Source organism: Eutrigla gurnardus (assembly GCF_963514095.1).
Source record: "Eutrigla gurnardus genome assembly, chromosome: 2".
In the NCBI taxonomy this organism is placed as follows: Eukaryota; Metazoa; Chordata; class Actinopteri; order Perciformes; family Triglidae; genus Eutrigla; species Eutrigla gurnardus.
The window spans coordinates 21,968,351-21,988,592 of record NC_139916.1 but is presented as its reverse complement, the minus strand read 5'-3'; the positions used below and the strand labels follow the sequence as shown (position 1 = coordinate 21,988,592).

The window sequence follows — 20,242 nt, the reverse complement described above, 5'->3', positions numbered from 1 at the left end:
TCTCATTACATCAGCCTGCAAAATTTAATATTAAACAGATAGATGGATGATAAAAATGTGTTGCTTCATTCCTGGTTTAAGATATCTGAATTTGCATGTTGGCTATATTTGGAAAAGATAAGCAAACCCTCATTGATTTTGAAGCTTTTGGGGCTTTTTTTATATATCGCGTTGAAAATGATCAAATGCAGTTTTATTCTGTGCAGACTTTCTGTCTTCTACCTCTGCCTGAATCTTCTCTGCCGTCAGGTGAACTCAGTATGAACCCACCTTCTCCAGCTCTGTACTCAAACATTTGATTGGAGCATCAGGAGGAAGATTTTTGATATTGCAGTCTTAATTAAACTTGACTGACTTGAATAATTATTTGTTCCTCCAGTGGAGGAAACGTAGGCTTATCAGGACTGACATTCCCAGAATAAACCCTAGAGCGTGTTGCCATCCTCTGTTCTTTGCAGGCTTCACTGCGTAGCACACTTTAACTGAGACGGCAAACTCATGGTGCCGGTTTATTGATCAGAGTGTTTGGATTGTGGTGGCAGTCCGCTCTAATGACTGAAAGCCTCTAACGGCAGACGCTGTACGGCTCTGACACACTGGGTTGCACATATTTTGAGGACTGGTTTCTCCACCCTGCTCAAATCAGGGCTTGTTTTTCCCCCCCTTCGTTCTTTTCAACCATAATGGACCCCGGCCAAGTGTTATCCTCCAATCACACCGAATTACATCTCCATTTGCTGCACAGTGCGCCGGGTGGCTAGTGGCTGGTTTAAATGAATGTAATGATGAAGCTCTCTGTGGATCCCACTCATTATTCTCCCTCCCCGTCAGGGGGAGATAACAGGGCGAGGCTGACTTTGTGCCTCCAAACACTTCGGCTTTGATCAACAACAAAAAAAAGACTAAAAGCTTGTCTGGGTGTTTTGCAGTGGCATAATAAGTGGATTATGGGTGCTGATATTGGGGTCAGAATTACTCCTCCACACTCCTAACAGACCACTAATAACGGCAAAAACATGGTGCACAGAAGAGTGTCACTCCCATTGTTCTGCTGTCTCTCTGGTCACAGAGTCATCATGCCTGTCAGTTATCCAGGATTGGCAGGCCATTCTGCCTCATCTGTCTGTCTCCCAGCGGTCTTTACTTTTGTCAGTTGCTCCGTCTGCCTGTCTGAGGCTCTGTGGAGAAAGTCTGTGCCGGTTTTAACATGACAAGTCGTTTGTCATGTCCCCCCCTGATGGGCCGAGCACCCGGCCTCACATGACAGCAGAGACAACGCAGATGATTTCTGACACACTGCGAGTGTATAATCTGTTAATGTGAGTGATTCCTGAAGTCTTTGCGTGCTGCTGCTTTGTTTCATACCCGGCCACCTTATAAATGCATATTCTTCAAAGCTGCAACTATTGTCCTCATCTGAGAATGCCGATTGTGTTACAGAGTAACTGATTCATTGTTATAGAAAATAGTGAAAAAAAGCCCAAAGAGACATCCTGTGATGTCCTGTTTTGTCTTACTAACAGTCCATTCAGTTTCTATTCACATAAAAACAGAGGAATGCAGAAAAGACTCGCATATGAGAAGCTGGAAACAGAAATACTTGGCGTGCTTCGCTCGGGAAATGAAACAATAAAAGTGATGGTCAATACAGTTCAGATTATTTTTCTATCAGCGAACTGAGCGATTATGGCTGCTGTGCTTTCCCAACTTCCATTTTCGAAGAAAACGTCAACCGACCATTTGGCGATCAAGATTATAGCTATAGAAAGTGTTTCTTCTTTTCAGCCAGATGGAGAGAACCACAGTTTTCTATACCGTACCCATTAGACCAAAACAGTGACTTAATTACTGTAAGAATACAAGAAGGAGCTTCATAGTTTGCCTGTTTACCCAGAATGTAGATAAATAGCTTTTCATGACCTTTGGCCGTTTCTACCACGTCTAGGACGGCACACACACCACTCTGGCCATCTGACACTGTGTGTAATCATTACATACGTCCCACTAGAAGGTGCATTCATAATGTACAGCCGCTGGTTAATGATGGCCGACGGGGTCGTGCAGGTTACTGTAAGGCTCTCGCTGCGGTGCGATTGTTTGTGAGCGTTTATATTGATCGATTGGTCTCAGCTACACTTGTTCAAATGTTCAAAGTCAAGTGAACCTACGGTCGCTACCGTCGTCATGGTCAGCTGCATTTTACAGCGGCGGAGACTTGACTGAGAGTCGCCATCGAGACTTCTGTCTCGGGTCTCGCTCCGACGGACGTGAAACTGCTCCGTCATCAGGCGCCGACGTTAGCACCGCCGTGAAGCTTTTCAGACGCCTGCCGTTGTCTGGTCACCGCCACAGGACTCGCACATAATCCTTTTCTCTGCATTAGCTGTATTAAGTGGGTTTTGTTCCTTTCCACGCTACAGCAGATTGTGGTTGAATGAAATATGTGTGGGCACAACCCTAGGTTGTACCTCTGTGGGGGATTCTGGGAGGTCTTCATTTCTCGTACTGATATAATGCAGGCAGATCCTCTTGTTGGGCCTGGCACGGCGCCCACTCTCTGCTCTCCCCTTCATCTCTCTGAGGACTTGATAATCCAGGAACACTTGAAATCTTTCCAGTTCATTAAACACCTAAGCTCCAACTCCCATGTTGGAAGCATGAAAAATATGCTTTAATACCGTTTTATACAACAGACTGCACATCCTTTTTTTCTTTTCTTTTACCTGAAGGCATTTTATCAAACCTTTCAAGATAAGAAATGTGTGTAACTTCAGCAGTCTGTTTGGATGTAATAAATGATGGTTGCAGAAACATTTTGTTTACAGCGCCGAGTGTCAATAGGGCCACGGTGGAGATCAAACATCGTTAAGGCTTATTAGACGCAGCCGGCGTGGCGTTTTCGATAAGCGTCTTCCCTTTTTGTTATGATCATTAAAGGCCTGGGCTGCGGAAAGCTCAGCGCTGCCTTTTAAACTTGACCCTCCTGACAGCGGTGAACCCCTCGGTCCTTTCTTCAAAGCTGAAGGTAAGCACCATGTGGAGCTGTAAGCTCAGCTGCTTTTGTCGGGGACTTTAAGGTAGAGGCCTTGGAAACTCTGTTTGACAGTCCTAGGGCTCTTAATCTCTCCAGAAGCACTCCGTAATGGCTGTGGCGCCGTGCTGCGGCTCTTACAAGTCCCGGAGCTTAATTAGAGCCTCGGTGCAAGTCGGCTGTTGGGCTCATCTACGCTGAACCGATCCGGACCATTGTTTGTCTGCTTTGCTTTCGGAGGCCTCTCTGAATCTCTCTCTCTCTGTGTTCCCTGCAGAGGAACAACATCTTCAACCAAAAACACGGATTGATCTTCTGCGTAATAGAAGTTCGCAAACGAGCTCGGGAACATTTCCTATCTGCTTCTGTCTAATTAGCCGTATTTGTGATTGAAGGTGTCATGCTCAGCTCGAGAAGCCAAGTTGTCAAGGCGCCAGATGGTCTCAGTAAGACATCTCCTGGAGCAGACAGACAGACAGACAGACAGATAAATTAGATGCAACTATTGGTACAAGACAGCCCGTCCTGCCTTCAATCCCTTGCCCCCCGCTGTCAGAGATCCCTGTCATCAAAGCAGTTACCAGAAAAGAGAAACTTGCAAAGATGCAGCGCCGGTAATGAGGCTCGACAGAGACGAGGCAGGGATCTCCAGCCCCGAGCGCTGCCACCGAGGTCGACACTGTGTGTTTTTAATAACGGCTAGGACCGACCCCGGTCGGCCGTCACATCTGTTAGACAGCGGAGCAGGTGGCCGGCTGCCACAGGGGAGCACTCACAGGAGCCCGTTTACTCACCGTCAGTCCAAAAGGAAATGACAGCGAGGGATCACCGCCACGACAGAGATATAACGACGTCCTGACAATACGAGATCCACGAGGAACTCCAGCAGCGCTTGTGCAAAGCAAACTATAATTGAGCATATTGACATTGATGTAGCCGCTCTCACCACAGGCAGATACTCAATCCATGATAACATAGACAAATGGGTCCTTTAATGCAAACTAAAGCTCTTTATCAACGCCAGAATGACAAGACTCCCGGGTCCTCCACCAACAAGCAAAAATACTGAGCTCAGGGACGGATTATTACATGTGCTTTGTACATTGCAAACTGGAAACATCAAGAGTTAGCACCACTCTAAATCAGAAGTCAGTCTGATCCTTGTAGTCTTGAGGTGGGATGAGTTCAACTTTTCCAGATGCATCAAGAGATCAGTGGTGACGGTGACGTGAATTGTTTTGTCAGGTTTTTTTTTTCAAAATAGGAGGTTTGTTTCCTGTAGTGTGGAGTAATTTGCATAAATTTACTTTTCTTTTCCAAGAGCAGCAGTGCATTAACTCGGTTGTCATCATCGGTACATGATTGCTAATTATTACATTAGTGTTAACATGCATCATGTCCGTGCTTGTATACGTTGTATGCACCCCGTAATGAATAAAACATGTGGGGCCCATGCGGCCTGTGAGCAGTCACTGTTGACTGATTAAGGGTGATTATGGCATCTTATTATAAGGCTGTAAAACTTAGGGACACACCGATCGGATATCAGGCCAAAACTGACTGAAATAGCTGCAGCAGTGACAATGATGGTCTGTACCTTTTATACCATATCATTTATATACAAGACTTTTAATTCCTCTTTTTGATTTTTGTTTTAATCTTTTTTTTAATGTATTATTTGAATAATAACTGCTTATAAATAAAGACTACTGTGTTGACCAGCAGTCTGACATTATGTGTCAGTAACGGCGTGATTCAGACTCCTGCCGCTCGCATGGAAGGAGCTGTGATCCTTCTGTGGACTCTGGACATCCAGAAGACTTATTTTGATGTGTGTGATTGGTGCATACCTCGTGGCTGTTTCCCTTCTTCCAGTGGAGTAAATCTCTCTGCAGCTCTGTGTGATCGCTGTTGGGGCAAACTCCACTTCGCTGACTTGAGCAAACAGACTTGGCCCCGGAATGGAGCTCAGTGTGATTCCTCACAGGGGATGAAGTCGGTGTGTATGTTTATTGTGTGGAGCTGCTGAAGCCGGGCAGAGAGGGGAGATAACGCTGCTAATGGCCTACAACTTGGGTTTGTGTGAGTGTGTGTCACTTTTAGAGGAGGCTGCCAATTTCAGATTATATGACTCAAACATTGTTGAGTTATTAGGGTGTTAAATGTAACAGATAGCACCTTTATCACCAGCCATGCCTGCTTTCAATTCAAGGCTTTGGCAGATCTGCGTTGAGTCACTGTATTTGTATGAATGATGGCGGGTTAGTGCTGGTGTGTTTTTCTGATAAATCGCTCTGCGAGAGAACGTCATCCATTTAAGATTTGACTTCCTTTCCAGAGTTCATTCAAACACATAGTGGAGGAAACAGTTTCAGGATCATTAAAGGGCTTAAAAGTAAAATAAAAGGTATTCCGAGTGGAGGGAACTCAAGGCTCACTTCACACCTCCAATTAGAGAGAGAGGTGATTTGGGTTCTAAATTGATCAGCTGTGCATAACGCGTTGCCTAAATCAGATTAGCGGTAAACAGCGGTGTCTCTTTCAGCCAGCATTGAGATTTTAGCAGTTTGTTCTGTAATCCTCAGTAATCTCTCTCACTGTGGCAAATAAAGACTGCTGTGTTTTCAAGCCTCACACCTTTGGAGAGATTTCTTTCCAGTTAAAAGAACAACATGTTCAGATTTCAGGACACACTCCAAGTGTGCGCGTCCACACACACACACACAAAATCACACACAATCGCACACTGAAAAATCACTGGCTGGTCCTTGAATTTTCTTTCATTCTTATGAAAATGGTTAAAAGTGAAATAAAAGAGGGATTAACTGTGTTTTTCAAGTAAGAACGACCCACATTCAGACTGCCACTCAAACGTTGTATAGGCAAATAAGCCTTCAAGTCTCGGTGCTCTCCATCACGTCAGCGCTCCTCTCTGTTCCGAAATACAGACTTTGAAGAATTCGTCTAAGAAGTGTAGTCGAGCAGAAAGACGCGGCGAGCGCCTCGGCTCTCGAGGCTCTTTAAAATGCTTGTCTATACAGTGGGGTTCCCAGGGTTTGCTCGGCCCCGCTCTGAAAGGTTTGCCGTTCGCCTGGCAGAGTTTCCACTCCGTTCACCTCACTGCGTTTCCCCGAGGAACAGAAACACTGGCCCTTTAATGATGTTCCTCTCCTCTTTATTAAAGGATTAGGTGGTGATTGAATGGCCGTATCAAAGACTAATGTTACACAACACAGTCGGCGAATTGATGTAATGTTCTACAGAGGCTTTTCTGTATGAACATGATTAGAACGTGGGGGTGGGGGCGTATGTTTTTACGTTTTTTATTTTAGTAGACTGTCACATTCCTGTATGCTTATATTGTTTTTATTATTTCCGTCCATGTATTTTATTAATCCCCCAAACAGCAATTGTACAATCATAGTTGGGAGTTAGCAGAGCAGACAGCTGGCGAACTGCGGTACTGCAACAACAAAAACACTTAATGTTAGCATGCCTGGCTAACTAGCTCTCTTTTAACCTAGCACTCCTTCCAAAGCCTCGGAGAACGTCATCCTACATTATTTTGTGGGTTTCAGGCTACATTAAAAAGTCCCTTATTGTATTGATTACGGCCAGTCCTCTATGTAGGCTTTCCTCACTGCGTGGAAACTGGTCCCGGATGCTACCTCACATTGTTCTGGTAACCGTAATCACTCTGTTCCACTGATTTTAGGGGTTTTGTGATGTTAAAAGTGAAACATGCTGTTTCAAAAATGAGCAACAACGAATAAATCCAACCTCTGTATTTCTTGTTAAGTGTGTCAGAACTATCAGTCAGCTGGGAGCGTTTTCACTCATGGAGCCTCCCTCTGTCTGACATCAAGGTCCTGTTGTTTCAAAAAAGAGAATTTGTGGTGGATCTGCTGTCATTGTAAACAGCATAGTTGGGGGGTCAGAACAGAAAGCTTGTCAGGCATAGCAACAGTTACTAAGGTGGGGGCAGGGCTTGGAGAACGGTCAATTACATTTTATTTCAACTGATTATTGTATTTGTTCCGTTTTTGATAAGGGTACTCATGAATAAGGAGCTCAATTTCAGAGACAACCCAATTAAATAAAGAATGAATGAAAAGCTGAGGTCTGCCCCATCTGCCACAATACAAAGATAATAATGAAAGAGATTGAGCGTGCTGCCTGGCAGATACGCATCCTTGACAGCAGATTAGCTTCCCACATCAGCATCTCAATCCAGCTTGATTTGCCTTCCGCCTTCCTGCCCCTGCTGCCCCTAATTATTACCCAGAAGGCTCAGGGCTGGCATAAATATCTCACGGAAGATGAAGCCCTGGTTTGCTCTGAAACCAAACCCTGTGCATACAGGTCCCTGACTCCACCGTTGCGTTTGAGGTCAAATGTGATATTTTAATTAAAGAAAAATGGGCTGCGAAATAACAAAGCCACAGCTGTGTAAATTCCTCACCAAACACCGACACAGCAGACGTGTGATTTAGACCTAATTAGTATTCCTTTAAGTAGGGCCCTGCTGCCCTCTTGTCATTAAAATGGATTTAACAGAGCCCCCTGTTGGAGGATGCACCAGAGGGTGACAGAGTCATTTCTTGCGTGTCGTCGCTGCATTGTGTCAACACGAACAACCGCTCAAGTGTTTGGTATGTTCAAAGGTAAATCCAGCCCGAGATTACAGTAAAGGAGGCGTTCAGGGTCTAGTTTCTTTGGCTCATTACTGCAGCAGCTTGAGGTGTGTGCTCCTCGGCTGCGCTAAGGCAGCGGGTTAACATGGCCTAGTCCGAGAGCCCAGTGGTGGTGAAGCATTGTTTATTGTGTCAGGGGAGTGTTGTGTGTTTTTTCCCAGTGTGCTGCAAAGGGCCGCTCCGTGTCAGAGGTGAGCGTAGTGAATGGAGGTCGTGGGACCCCCCGCCACAGCTGGGAGGAGACTCCCCCCATTGAGGGCACTGAGGCAGAATGCTCCGGGGCCCAACAAGACGGGGGGCTAAAGGCTTTGTCTCTGGTTCACTGCCTTCGAGTCGCCCCGGGATTCCTGGCAACCAGGTTTGACTGTTGGAGCCTGCATGCAGAGAGAAGACAGCACAAAGGCGCTTGGATTCCTCAGCTGATGTACAACATCATGGCTCACTGTGGGAAACAAAGATGCTTGAGCATGTGAGGTCCCGTGTGATTTTTAGGAAGGCATATTACAGATACCAGCACCAACATCAGATTGGAATTCAGATAACTTTTATGTTTTGGTGTGACTTGTGGTGGTTGTTTCAGCCAAGGCCACTTCTTTCCTGTGCAGGCGAGAGCACTGGTTTTAAATCTCAAGGTTGCTTTGTTTTGGGGGGTTTTTCCAGCAGGATTTCTTATATTAGTATTCTATGATATGATAACGCACTTTTCTCAATGTCGAATTATTCAGCGCAAACTGCAAATAGATGAGTTATTAAGTTTTGATGCAGAAGAAGTAGAAGTTTAAGTCCACTGAGATGATCCAATTATCCTGCAGGCCCAGGATTAGCATTAATCTGCTCCGGTTATTAGTGGGCACATAGCCTCTCCTGACTTCTGCATTGAGTTCCCTCCTCTTTACTGCCTTCTTCGTCCTTCCTCTAAGCACACACACACACACACGCTGGCGCACACACACACACACACACACACACACACACACACAGGCCCAATGCCTTTGGTTTCTATACGTACTCCTCTATAGAAATATGTCGCTTTTACAGCTGCTTGCAGGAGATTTAATGTCGCTGCTGCTCCTTATGTGCAGCAGCACAGTTAAGTGTGCAAAGTGTGCCATGAATTTGAATGAGACGACGTTAGCCGGAAGGCGGGCACACCAACCAGCCACGTGTTTATCAGAAAATTAATCCTCAAACATGGACTTGCATGTATGTTAGATGTCAGGAGTGAGAAGGAACGCTAAAGATTTATGACCTGCAACTCTAAATAAGTAACTTGGTTTGAAGGCAGCATTGAGTGTGTGTGTGTGTGTGTGTGTGTGTGTGTGTGTGTGTGTGTGTGTGTGTGTGTGTGTGTGTGTGTGTATGTGTGTGTGTGTATGTGTGTGTGTGTGTGTGTGTGTGTGTGTGTGTGTGTGTGCCTTGAGTCTGTGAAATGAGAAGAGCCCCAGGCTGAGATCCTATCAAAGCTTTTGACACATCCAGAAATCACAAACCAACAAAGTCCGTATGATCTGGTGATTGAAAGTGGAACAGCAGCGCCGGGTAAACCCTGATAAGATCTGCGGGGCCAGTGGGATGACCCAGCATGCAATATGCATGCAGGAGGCTGCAGGCGACTTCAGCTCTAAAGTTCACTGGGTTAATGCTTGCTTTAGGTTTTATCTCCCACAGTTGATGCTGTGGTGGATCTACAGTGGCGTTTGGGTCGAAGCAAAATCCCAATTGTATCCGCGTGACTTAAGTCTGTTTTATTTAACGTTAAGTCTCATTGAATCCGGTGACACAATCCATTAAGAGCGCTCATCTTCCATCAACACACACGGGGCCTTAAGTGGCTCAACGCTTCTTAATTAGCCTCCTCTGCGAAGCGCCGCAGCCTTTTGCTCGAATGAATCTCAGGTTTAACGCGCGGCACGCACTCCACTGTCTCTGACGGCAGGTCAAATTTATCCTTCGCTGAGAAACGACTTGGTTAAATGAGGGCTCCTCCATGCAGCCGCAGCTAATGACCTCGATTAATTAAAGACAGACCCATCCTAATTAAGGTCTTATTCTACTCGGTCCAACTGTGACCCTGTAAAACAAGCCGAGGCAGTAATGAGTCATTCCTCCCGACAGAACGTCGCTGCTGAGTTTGCGTGGGCGCGGCGCTTCATGTGCGGCCTTAATCATCGCGGATACTGATTACATCAGTGTGGAATAATGAGCATCATCTTCAGTATTATAGAATGGGAGGAGGGGAAAAAACCCTGTTGCTTCTCCATTAGCAAGCCATACAGAATCCCAAACGAATGTTGCTGATTCGATTCCCTCTGTGTCTTCTTCCAGGTAAATGGCAAGGACCTCTCCAAGGCCACCCACGACCAGGCGGTGGAGGCCTTCCGCACCGCCAAGGAGCCCATCATGGTCCAGGTCCTGCGCCGAGCCCCGCACCCCAAAGCGATCGGTCCGGCTGGTGACAACCAGGTGTCAGACATCAGCACCCAGACCGACATCACCCTCCAGCACATCATGGCCCTTACAAAGCTGTCTCCGTCTTCACCGCCCATGACGGAGCTGGAGGAGTACCTGCTTCCGGAGGAGTAAGTGCTGACTCAGCTGACGAAAGAGAGAGAATCATCAGCGTATGAACATGTGGTCACATACATTAATTTCCCTACATACATAAATACCCATATTACATATGTATGTTATAGTCAATGAGAATGTTTATTTAGGGCTCCCGTGTCAGAAGGGACAATTCTTTTATGTAAATTCATGATTAGGTTTCCAAATCCTGTGGCTCCACAACGGCCTAAAGCTCACACACCTGGTTTGCTTGACTTCTGAACGCCTCAGATAACAAAATCCCGTCTGATTGTCTAAAAAAAACCTCTGATTCATATGCAGATATCTGTTTACAGAAACAGGAGTGGAGATCAGTGAAGTGTAAGGTTGAGTTCAGACAGACAACAGCCATGTATGAAGGAAAAAGCCCCCACATTCATTTAAATGAGACCTTGAGAAGGTGCTTATTCAGAGGGCCCCGGCAAAACAGTTGAACCCGGCTCAACGTGTGTGTGTGTGTGTGTGTGTGTGTGTGTGTGTGTGTGTGTGTGTGTGTGTTAGGCCCTGGGGCTCAGAGAGTCTTGCTACATTTCACACCCTGCGTCAGCAGCAGTTGCCCTTTAATGAATGATTGTTATTCTTTTAATTGATTTCGGAGTCAAATTAATAACACTGTGTGTTAATTTGTGCGTCGCCTCCGGGTGTAGCTTCAGGATATCTGATTCCAGAGTGATTCCTACATCAAGTTCTTTTTTCCTCATCTCTCCCCATTTCTTTTTTAAACTCTTGGGCAAAATTAGATCCGGTTCGACAAATTTGTAAAGGATTTCTTGTTCCTTTTTTTTGTTTTTTTTAAATGTGTGTTTAAATGTGCGTGCTACTCCCCTCCAGTTTATCTTCCGCTCTTCTTCTTGTCTCAGGCATCCACCACATGCATACTTCGACCCCAGCGACTTCCTGGAGGTCATTCAGCAGGACATCGAGCGTGAGGAGCTGGAATATGAGGTGAACGTCCCTTCAATCTTCCTCTATGAAGATCTCCACTCAGACAGCCGCGCATCATTTGCTACATAAGTAGACCCGGGGTCGCCTCTGTGTCTCCACTCCGATGGCCTTGCTCGCGACCACAAGCCCTGATGCATCCCGATTATTGATGGGCACTCTCTCTCCGTGCAGACACTGAGATGGAGGCCAGACAGGAATCGAGTTGCTGGTTTGTTCCAGCAGATGCACGGCGGCGACATCATTACTTCTTAGTGACAAGGCCCAATAAGTCTTCCTCGGCTGGCGGATAATTAGATGGCACAGATAATAGGTCTGCAGTGATGAATCTGATGATGCGCGCTAACAATGCCTGGATGGGGCCATGATGAGGCCGTGATCAAGCCTCTGTTGTGCTGCTTCGGTGACCTCCGCCGACCCCGACAACCCTTCCCATTAAACCCCAGCCACCTACTGCTTGGTATTAATAATATCCACTATGAGGAGGAGCTGGGAGCAGAAAGGGGGCGTTCTGGGCGGCTGAAAGGCAGATGGGTAGCAGACTGATTAACCCGAGTCCTCGCAGAGTGACTCTCCATCTTTAGACAAGAACAGCTGATCGATCCAGCTCCCGTGTCAGATGACTTTCATTTCATGTTTTGTCACTCGCTATACATCATAATGTATCTCATATGCACAAAAATAGATGGGAAATAATAGGACAGCATATATCTGTGTAGTGACAACTAGTTAGTTTGTCATATAAAGCATTTTGTTTTGTTTTTTTATCTAATTCAGTGAAAGATTTTGAGTCTCAGCAGGTTGTTCTCAGCCTCTTCTACTACTGACAACAGGTACAGTCAGGGGACCAACACTTAAACAAACCAATAAACACTAAAGAGGTTATAAATGTATGAATAAATAATAATTACAGCATGGCTACTGTGAGCCAAAGTTATACAGACTCCTAAATCAATGTATAGAAAAGCAAATGTACTTGGGAATAATATGGTCACTATAAACCTGGAACTCACTCCACTGCATGATCGGCTATGAACTCCCTGTAGGCATATTACAGTATCGTATTAAATTTATAGCAAAGTATATAAAAATGCCGAAAAGGTCATTTACTGTGTGCAATATGGGTAGTTATAAAAAAATATTACAGAGACACTGCAGCGGGACATCTCAGCCCACTGCAGAACAACTGTACACCCATAGAAAGCCATTAGATCTTACATATTACTACATTTCTCAACCGACTCTCGGCAAAAAAGCATTTTACATGTTTACCAAAATGTCAAAGTAATCCTCGAAGAAATTCTTCAGGTGCGACTCGCAGAGTGCGTCCTCTGCCCTCAAAGAACGGCGGCGCTGGTATCTTTATCTGTATCTGTGAGATTACAGGTGTTGACAAGTGAAAAACGGCTCTCCGCCCGTCTGCCGTCCACTGCATCGTCTCTCATCCTGTCAGCGGGCCTCTAAGGAAGCCGATGGCTTCCCTGCGTCCAGCTGAAAGATTCATTACCGTGATTGATGGCTCGCCGTTGCTCCGCGATCCCATTTCTTCGTCAATATGTTCAGCCCGTCGAGAAAAACAGGAGCAAATACACCACCGTTTTCTACTCAATCTCGGGGGAGGGGGGGGAAAGCTAATCATTTCAAATGTATGGGATATTAATTTGTGCATGTGTCTTTCCAGGAAGTGGATTTATACCGAGCCAACATCCATGACAAGCTGGGCCTGACGATCTGTTACAGGACTGACGATGAGGATGAGGCTGGGATCTACATCAGTGAGGTATGTGGTGCAGGGCAGCTCTCCAAACGACTTCAGCGGTTAGTAAATAGTGACAGCTCGGACTGTGATCGTCTTCACTCTAATGCAGAAAGGCTGTGGCAGAGTGGACAGAGTTAGTCTGATCGTTTATTCTCTTCTCTTTAGATCGATCCAAACAGCATCGCTGCAAGGGACGGCAGGATTCGAGAAGGGGACAAAATCATTCAGGTGAGATCACTGGAATCTCAGCACTTATCCTTCATTCTTCAATACTTGTTCTCCTGTAATTGGAGTTAAATGAAGTGTGAATGTCAACATTTCTAGTCATTTTATTTTGAAAGGTCAGGTATTGCAATATTTGCTTCTTCTCCCACAAGATCAATGGTGTGGAGATCCAGAACCGTGAGGATGCCGTAGCGCTGCTGACCAGCGAGGGCAACCAGAACATCTCCCTGCTGGTGGCCAGACCAGAGATCCAGGTAATTAGCATGTCATTAAGGGCAAGGCATGTCATGGTAAAACCTCATATGCTCACTTTTGGAACCAAATGTAATGTCCTTCACATGCCAAGCCAACCAACACGAGTAGGCCTTTCAATAGCAGAGTTTGATCGATGTGAGTAGAATATTTGCATCTAATGAGGCGTCTCATCTCAGCTGGACGAGGGCTGGATGGATGATGACAGGAACGACTTCCTGGATGACCTCCACATGGACATGCTGGAGCAGCAGCACCATCAGGCCATGCAGTTCACTGCCAGCATGCTGCAGCAGGTACACACACACACACACACATGCACAGCGTGTAGAGGCAAACTAGCACAATCAATCTGCTCCAACACATATGTTCGTCTACCGATTATTTCGGCTGAGCCAATTCTTCCGAGGGGAACAGCTGTACTTTAGAGACCTCTAGAGACTTTTTTTGCAAGAAATCACACCTTTGTTATAGATTCATTTTAAGTGAAAAGGTTTCCTAAGTAGGTGTAAATGAAGTAGTATTTGTTTTGGATTAAGCTCTGATGATATCTTTTTCTGACTTTCTTGCCATTCTGTCTGATTCTCCAGAAGAAGCATGAAGAAGACGGCGGCACCACAGACACGGCCACGCTGCTGTCCAACCACCACGAGAAGGACAGCGGCGTCGGCCGCACGGACGAGAGCACGCGGAACGACGAGAGCTCGGAGCAGGAGAACCTCGGCGACGACCAGACCACGGCCTCCAACACGCTGAGCAGCTGCAGGAAGCTCACCTACAGCCAGGACACGCTCGGCAGCGCCGACCTGCCCTTTGGCGGCGAGTCCTTCATCTCCGCCGACTACGCCGACGCCGACTTCCTGGGCATCCCGGTGGACGAGTGCGAGCGCTTCAGGGAACTCCTGGAGTTGAAGTGCCAGATGAGGAACAGCGGAGCCCAGGGTCTCTATTACCAGGGCGGGGGGGCGGGCGGTCAGGACCAGGAGGGCGTGGACAAGGAACTGGAGATGCTCAACGAGGAGCTGCGCACCATCGAGCTGGAGTGCCTGAACATCGTGCGTGCCCACAAGATGCAGCAGCTGCGGGAGCAGTGCCGCGAGTCCTGGATGCTCCACAACAGCGGCTTCCGCAACTACAACACCAGCAGCGACGCACGCCGCCACGAGCTCTCGGACATCACGGAGCTGCCGGAGAAATCCGACAAAGACAGCTCCAGCGCTTACAACACCGGCGAGAGCTGCCGCAGCACCCCTCTCACGTTGGAGCTGTCTCCGGACAACTCGCTCCGTCGAGGGGCGGAGAATCAGGGTCCGGCCGGGGCGTCCGGCTCCACTAGGAACCCCAAACCACTCCTGTCCCCCGTCCAGGAAGCCTCCACCCCCAGCCGGAGCAGAGGCTCCTCCAAGGATCCGGATGGAGCCCTGCAGGCGGAGAGCAAGGAGAGGAAGTTGGGAGAGTCCAGTAAGTCGGGGCGGAGCTTGTCCCAGCCACATTCCCCATACAAGCACGCCCACATCCCCGCCCACGCCCAGCACTACCAGAGCTACATGCAGCTGATCCAGCAGAAGTCCGCCGTGGAGTACGCCCAGAGCCAGATGAGTCTGGTCAGCATGTGCCGGGACCCCAATAGCCCCAACGACCTGGACCCTAAGATGGAGTGGAAGGTGAAGATCCGCAGCGACGGCACGCGCTACATCACCAAGCGGCCCGTCCGCGACAAGCTGCTGAGGGAGCGCGCCCTGCGCATCCACGAGGAGCGCAGCGGCATGACCACCGACGACGACACCATCAGCGAGCTGAAGATGGGCCGCTACTGGAGCAAGGAGGAGAGGAAGCAGCACGCCGTCCGCGCCAAAGAGCAGAGGCAGCGCCGAGAGTTCATGAAGCAGAGCCGAGCCGATTGTCTGAAGGAGCAGGTGGGCCCGGAGGACAAGAAGGAGCCCAACATCATCGAACTCAGCCACAAAAAGATGATGAAAAAGAGGAATAAGAAAATATTTGACAACTGGATGACCATCCAGGAACTGCTGACCCACGGTACCAAGTCACCAGACGGCACAAGGGTTTACAACTCACTCCTGTCTGTGACCACAGTCTAAGTCCTGCTCTGAGTTCAGGGGGACGGACTGGAGCGTGGTGGACTGTACATAGGACACTACCAGTTGGGGTAGAGATTCCTGCCTCGTTCAATGTGGCAACATTTTGTAAATAGGAAATAAGCAAAGCCTTTTCTGGACCAACGTTTTCCACCTCCGCGGTGAAGGGAAGGTCTTTGTAATGACGGTTGGACTTGGCGTGAATGGGACATGGCTACGAAGATGATTTTGGAAACTTTTTTTTTTTTTTTTTCAAATTCTTTCAATAACATTTTCTACCTTTTGTGCTTGCTCTTTTGAATAATTTTGGAAACAAACACACAATATGAGACATTTTTGGAAGGTTTTTTTGAAAGTGTGTAAAGACCGCGTGCCATACATAAACAGCCAGCATTTACAGTATTTTACATTATTTTGTTCGTACTATATATCTCTTATCAGTATTTTACTGTTATGCATACTTAATGCTTTTATGGAAACAATGCTATTTTCCTCCAAGATAGAACACATTATCCTTTTCAAAAGGACTTTTGTAAATTTAAAAAATACAATTTTTGTAACAAATCCCCCTTTGTTATTGTTGTTGTAATGTCTCTCTAATGGTGCTGATTTCCCAAAGTTACTACCACCAGCGATGTACCATCCGTCACGTAATGTCATGTGCTATGACATCATAATGTGATTTATCATTGTGTACGTACGTATCTGTAGACAAAGATGTTTCTCACATTTGAATCGAACTGTCTTGTGTTTGTTAAAGCATTACATTATAGTCGCTTTTGCTTTCTTAGGATTTCATGTATTGGACAGAATAACAGCGTAACAAATCCTTAGTTAGCCACACAATTTGATGTCTTGTAAAATGAGAGAAATAATAAATTATTGTTTTATATATGATGAGCTTTCAAATGTTGTTGGAATTTGTCATTTGTAAGAGTCGTTGGATCACCCAGAAATGTGGCCTAAGAACAGGTGAGGATTTACACAGTAAGATTTCTCATCAGGTAAAAACCCAATCCAGTTTAATAGAGCTGTATTGAGTGTGGAGAGTCCAATAATCCATCTAAGGGTAGTTCCTGTCACAGAATACCCGCAAGAACGCCTCGTTGAAATATTGACACGGGGTTGGATCCACTTCCAATCCAACTCCATTCGTTTCTCCCTCTGGTGCTTGTTCAACAGTACTGTTGTAGAGTTTAACACTGGGTAATAAAAGTCCCGCCTTGTTCTCTTGTCTAATACATTTTTAAATACGGGACATGCATTCTTAATGGGATCACACAATCAGTTTATGTAAATGTGCCAGCTTGTTGTAGCGATCGCAGGAATCCTGAGGCAAAGGGAAGTCTGTTGGCTGTGTCTGTGTTTCTAGTCGGAGCCCAAGTAGGGCGACGGCAAGTCAGACTGGCATTAACATAAAACAATCTAATCAGCAGAGATCCCTGCTGTCCAGATCTGACGGTTGAAGGCTAACAACTTTCGTTTTTCTCTTGTTATTTTCCCTCACATGGGGTTTTACAGTAGTGGCTGCCCTCCATCAGCTTTTATTGCTTTTACAATACGGCTCATCGGTTCACAACGGAACGTTTTGTTTTATGTTGGAACCAAGTTGTCCGTGATGCTGGCGTGGGGCTCCCTGGCATGGCGATATCTCCTTGCTGGGCTAATGGTTTATTTATCTGACTCAAGACTCCCACCATCTGTTAGAGGGACCATGTACCCTTAGTCCCATATGATCCTTCAATTAGCCGCTCAGAGCCTCATTACTGAGCACAACGGCAGCTCAGACTCTGCTGATGCACTACTTTTGTCATCTCTGCTCCATCAATGCATCTAGTCTTTTAGGCAAAACAATTAGGGCAACATGAAAATGAATTGAGTGTGTTTGTTCATCCAAAGTCAGTATAAGAGTCACTCTAATCATAATGCCATGCTTCAATTAAGGCTTAATTTTGCTCAAATCTGCTCCTATCAATATTTCTCTATTAACAATGGGTCATTTGACTTTCGACAGTTGGTTGAGACCAAAGCTGAGCTAAAAGAAGAGTGAATTTTGGACTTGCAACTCCGAATGAATGCTAATGTTGCTCTGTGTCTGATGGAAGTGTGAATAGGCAGTTGTTTGCATGTTAGCAACTTTAGAAGGCAATAATATTTAATATCAATGTTGTGTTAACGGCTTGTTCTGAACAATCAATTAGGGCTGCTTTATATTGAACACAATACTATAAAGAAAATATGAGGAATTGCAAGAATGGTCAAAATTGAAGCAGCGGAGGTTGAATAATCAATCAATAATAAATCCCTGTGAATCCTACAGTACACTTCCCATGCCTGGTACAATATTTTTAAAAAGTCATTTGATTATTAAGAGTTATTTGCTCAGACTGTCCTAGTACATGATAAGACATTAGTAGCCCTACCCATAACTAGACTTTGACGGTGGCTCTTTAAAGTTTAGGATTTATTATCATCAATCAGGGTTGTTTATCATCAGCTTAGCTGTCAACATATTGTCTGAGGAAACACATCTCACGTTCATGGCAAGTCACATTCTAGCTTTCAGCTCAACACAAAATGCCTCTCCCTCGTTCTTCTTATGTATTTGAATATTTTTTCTGAAATCCAATGTACTCTTCAGTTTGCATGATGTGTCAGACCTCCTCATGCATTCATCCCTTGTCTCCACTTTTAATTCAGCATCACGTAAGGTGGATGATTATGATAATGTGAGCAGCCCGGGTGGCAAGCTCAGTCTCTTCCTCCGTGTCTGGTCCAGTATAATTGATTACCCCCTCCTTAAGGCTGACCAAATGTAAGGCCTGTGATTAATGTCTGGGTACGAGTCTCTGTACACACTCCTTTAATGGGAGATAACAATATGACATGCACGGCAAACAAAAAGCTCTAGCAATCAATTCTGGGTCCCCCCCCCCAACGCCACCACCACAGGAGGCTGGTAGATTAGTCGATCACATACGTGGCTTCGCTACCCCTATGTGTTTTTATTATCTTGATTGATCTTGATATCTTCATACATATAAATCATGAGAGCGTCCGTCTCCGTACCCGTTTCCATGTTCCTGCGTTTGGGTCGGAGAACAGAACTCATCAGTTCAAATGTCAGCGCGGAGAACAGGCCCACATTCCAGTGTACTCATCCATTAACTGATAAGGAGGCGGCTCCTCTGCTGATTCAGATGCTGTTTTACTGTCGTACCCGAGGAGCACCGAAGGGCTCGACAAGCCCAGACATTAACCCTCGCCGCATTTACAAGACTGTTGTGTTCACTTTAACAGATGACCAAGGAACTCCGTTCAAAACCATTTGTGGTAAAAAAAAATTAATAAATAAAAACACTTGTCGAGTGACCTAAATAATAATATCCACTTTTTATTTTCAACCTCGGAGGCACCACACAGCTCCAGCAAGTTCAGCAGGCGTTGAGACTGTGTTAGCACATCTGGGATTAAAGAGAATAAGCTGCTGGATAAACAGAAATCATTGCTGAACCACACATTCACTCGATCTGACTGACATGTGGAGGCGTGTCCTTGGCGTTGTAGTCTCTGAACTCTAAATATTTAAAGAGGTTTTGTTCTAAAAAATGTGATATTCACAATAAAACGTAAGGCTGCTCGCGGAAGAATGATGCTGATGTAAAACTGAAACTCAGCAAGGAAAATGGAAATATACTTTCTACCTTGAGGCAATCCCAAAAAAATCCAGCTCGCATTACTAATTGGAAGCATGTACATATTTTCACTCATGATTTGGTGTTATTCCCCCAAATTCACTAAGTGGGTATTTGTATTAAGAGCAATTATTCTGATCTTAACATGCATGACTGATCATGAGAAAATGAATTAACTCTGAATGTTTAAGGCATCTTAGTAGGGAATTGCATTTGTAGCATGGTAGCATGGTGGCATGGTATAGCATGGTAGTGCTGTAGCAAAGCCGTGGTAGCGAGGAGGCCGTGGTAGCACCCTGCTTTATCTTCTATTATACTCTATATGGGACCGCAATTTACTAAATGAACATCATGTATTGAAAAAGACTTTCATCTAGTAATTGAGATCCTAAACCAATGTTTACAATGTTTACTGAGATAATAAATAAAGTGGGAAGGCTAACTCTAACCAGAGGAGTCGCCTCCTGGTGGCCAGTAGAGAGAATTCAGGTTTAAGGCACTTCCACATTGGCTTCACACTTCAAAACTGTTTGAGTGAGTTTTCCGCCTGCTCAGAACCTTCAAGAAGAAAGGGTGTTCTTCCCCTTTAAATGTCTTTGTGGGTATTCATTTTGCTGTCATGTTCAGTCAGTAAGCAAATGTTTTCTTGTTTGTTGATTTCACTAAAATATTCATGTTTAGATTTGATTCTATAGTATGTTTCAAATGAAGCCCTAGCGTGTTACCTGTAACCTGTTCCTCCCTGCTGCTCCACGGTGAGTGACAGGAGGCGTGGCTAAATCCCTCCGCTGCCGTAACGGGGCGCACCCATGGGCGCACCTGTCTCCACTCACCAATCAGCCTCTCCATAAAGACCCTGGTCCTCTGACGACTCTCCTCACAGATCAGTCCGTCTCTTCCGTAGTGCTTTGAGCATTGTCCCAGGTGTATTTCTCCAGTCTTGT

The 20,242-nt window shown here is 45.8% G+C and overlaps 1 protein-coding gene across 4 annotated transcripts in view; it reads left to right on the top strand.

Moving 5' to 3' along the window:
- pdzrn3b (PDZ domain containing RING finger 3b) overlaps positions 1-16,500 on the top strand; it is an 89,255-nt gene extending 72,755 nt beyond the window's left edge. For all 4 annotated transcript variants that reach the window (XM_084037632.1, XM_084037631.1, XM_084037634.1 and 1 more), the window contains 7 exons: positions 10,051-10,304; positions 11,190-11,274; positions 12,953-13,051; positions 13,196-13,258; positions 13,408-13,509; positions 13,687-13,803; positions 14,098-16,500. In XM_084037632.1, coding sequence (XP_083893758.1) covers positions 10,051-10,304; positions 11,190-11,274; positions 12,953-13,051; positions 13,196-13,258; positions 13,408-13,509; positions 13,687-13,803; positions 14,098-15,606 — 2,229 coding nt within the window. In that variant the 3' untranslated portion in view covers positions 15,607-16,500. The remainder of the gene's footprint in view (positions 1-10,050; positions 10,305-11,189; positions 11,275-12,952; positions 13,052-13,195; positions 13,259-13,407; positions 13,510-13,686; positions 13,804-14,097) is intronic.
- Positions 16,501-20,242: the final 3,742 nt, after the last annotated feature.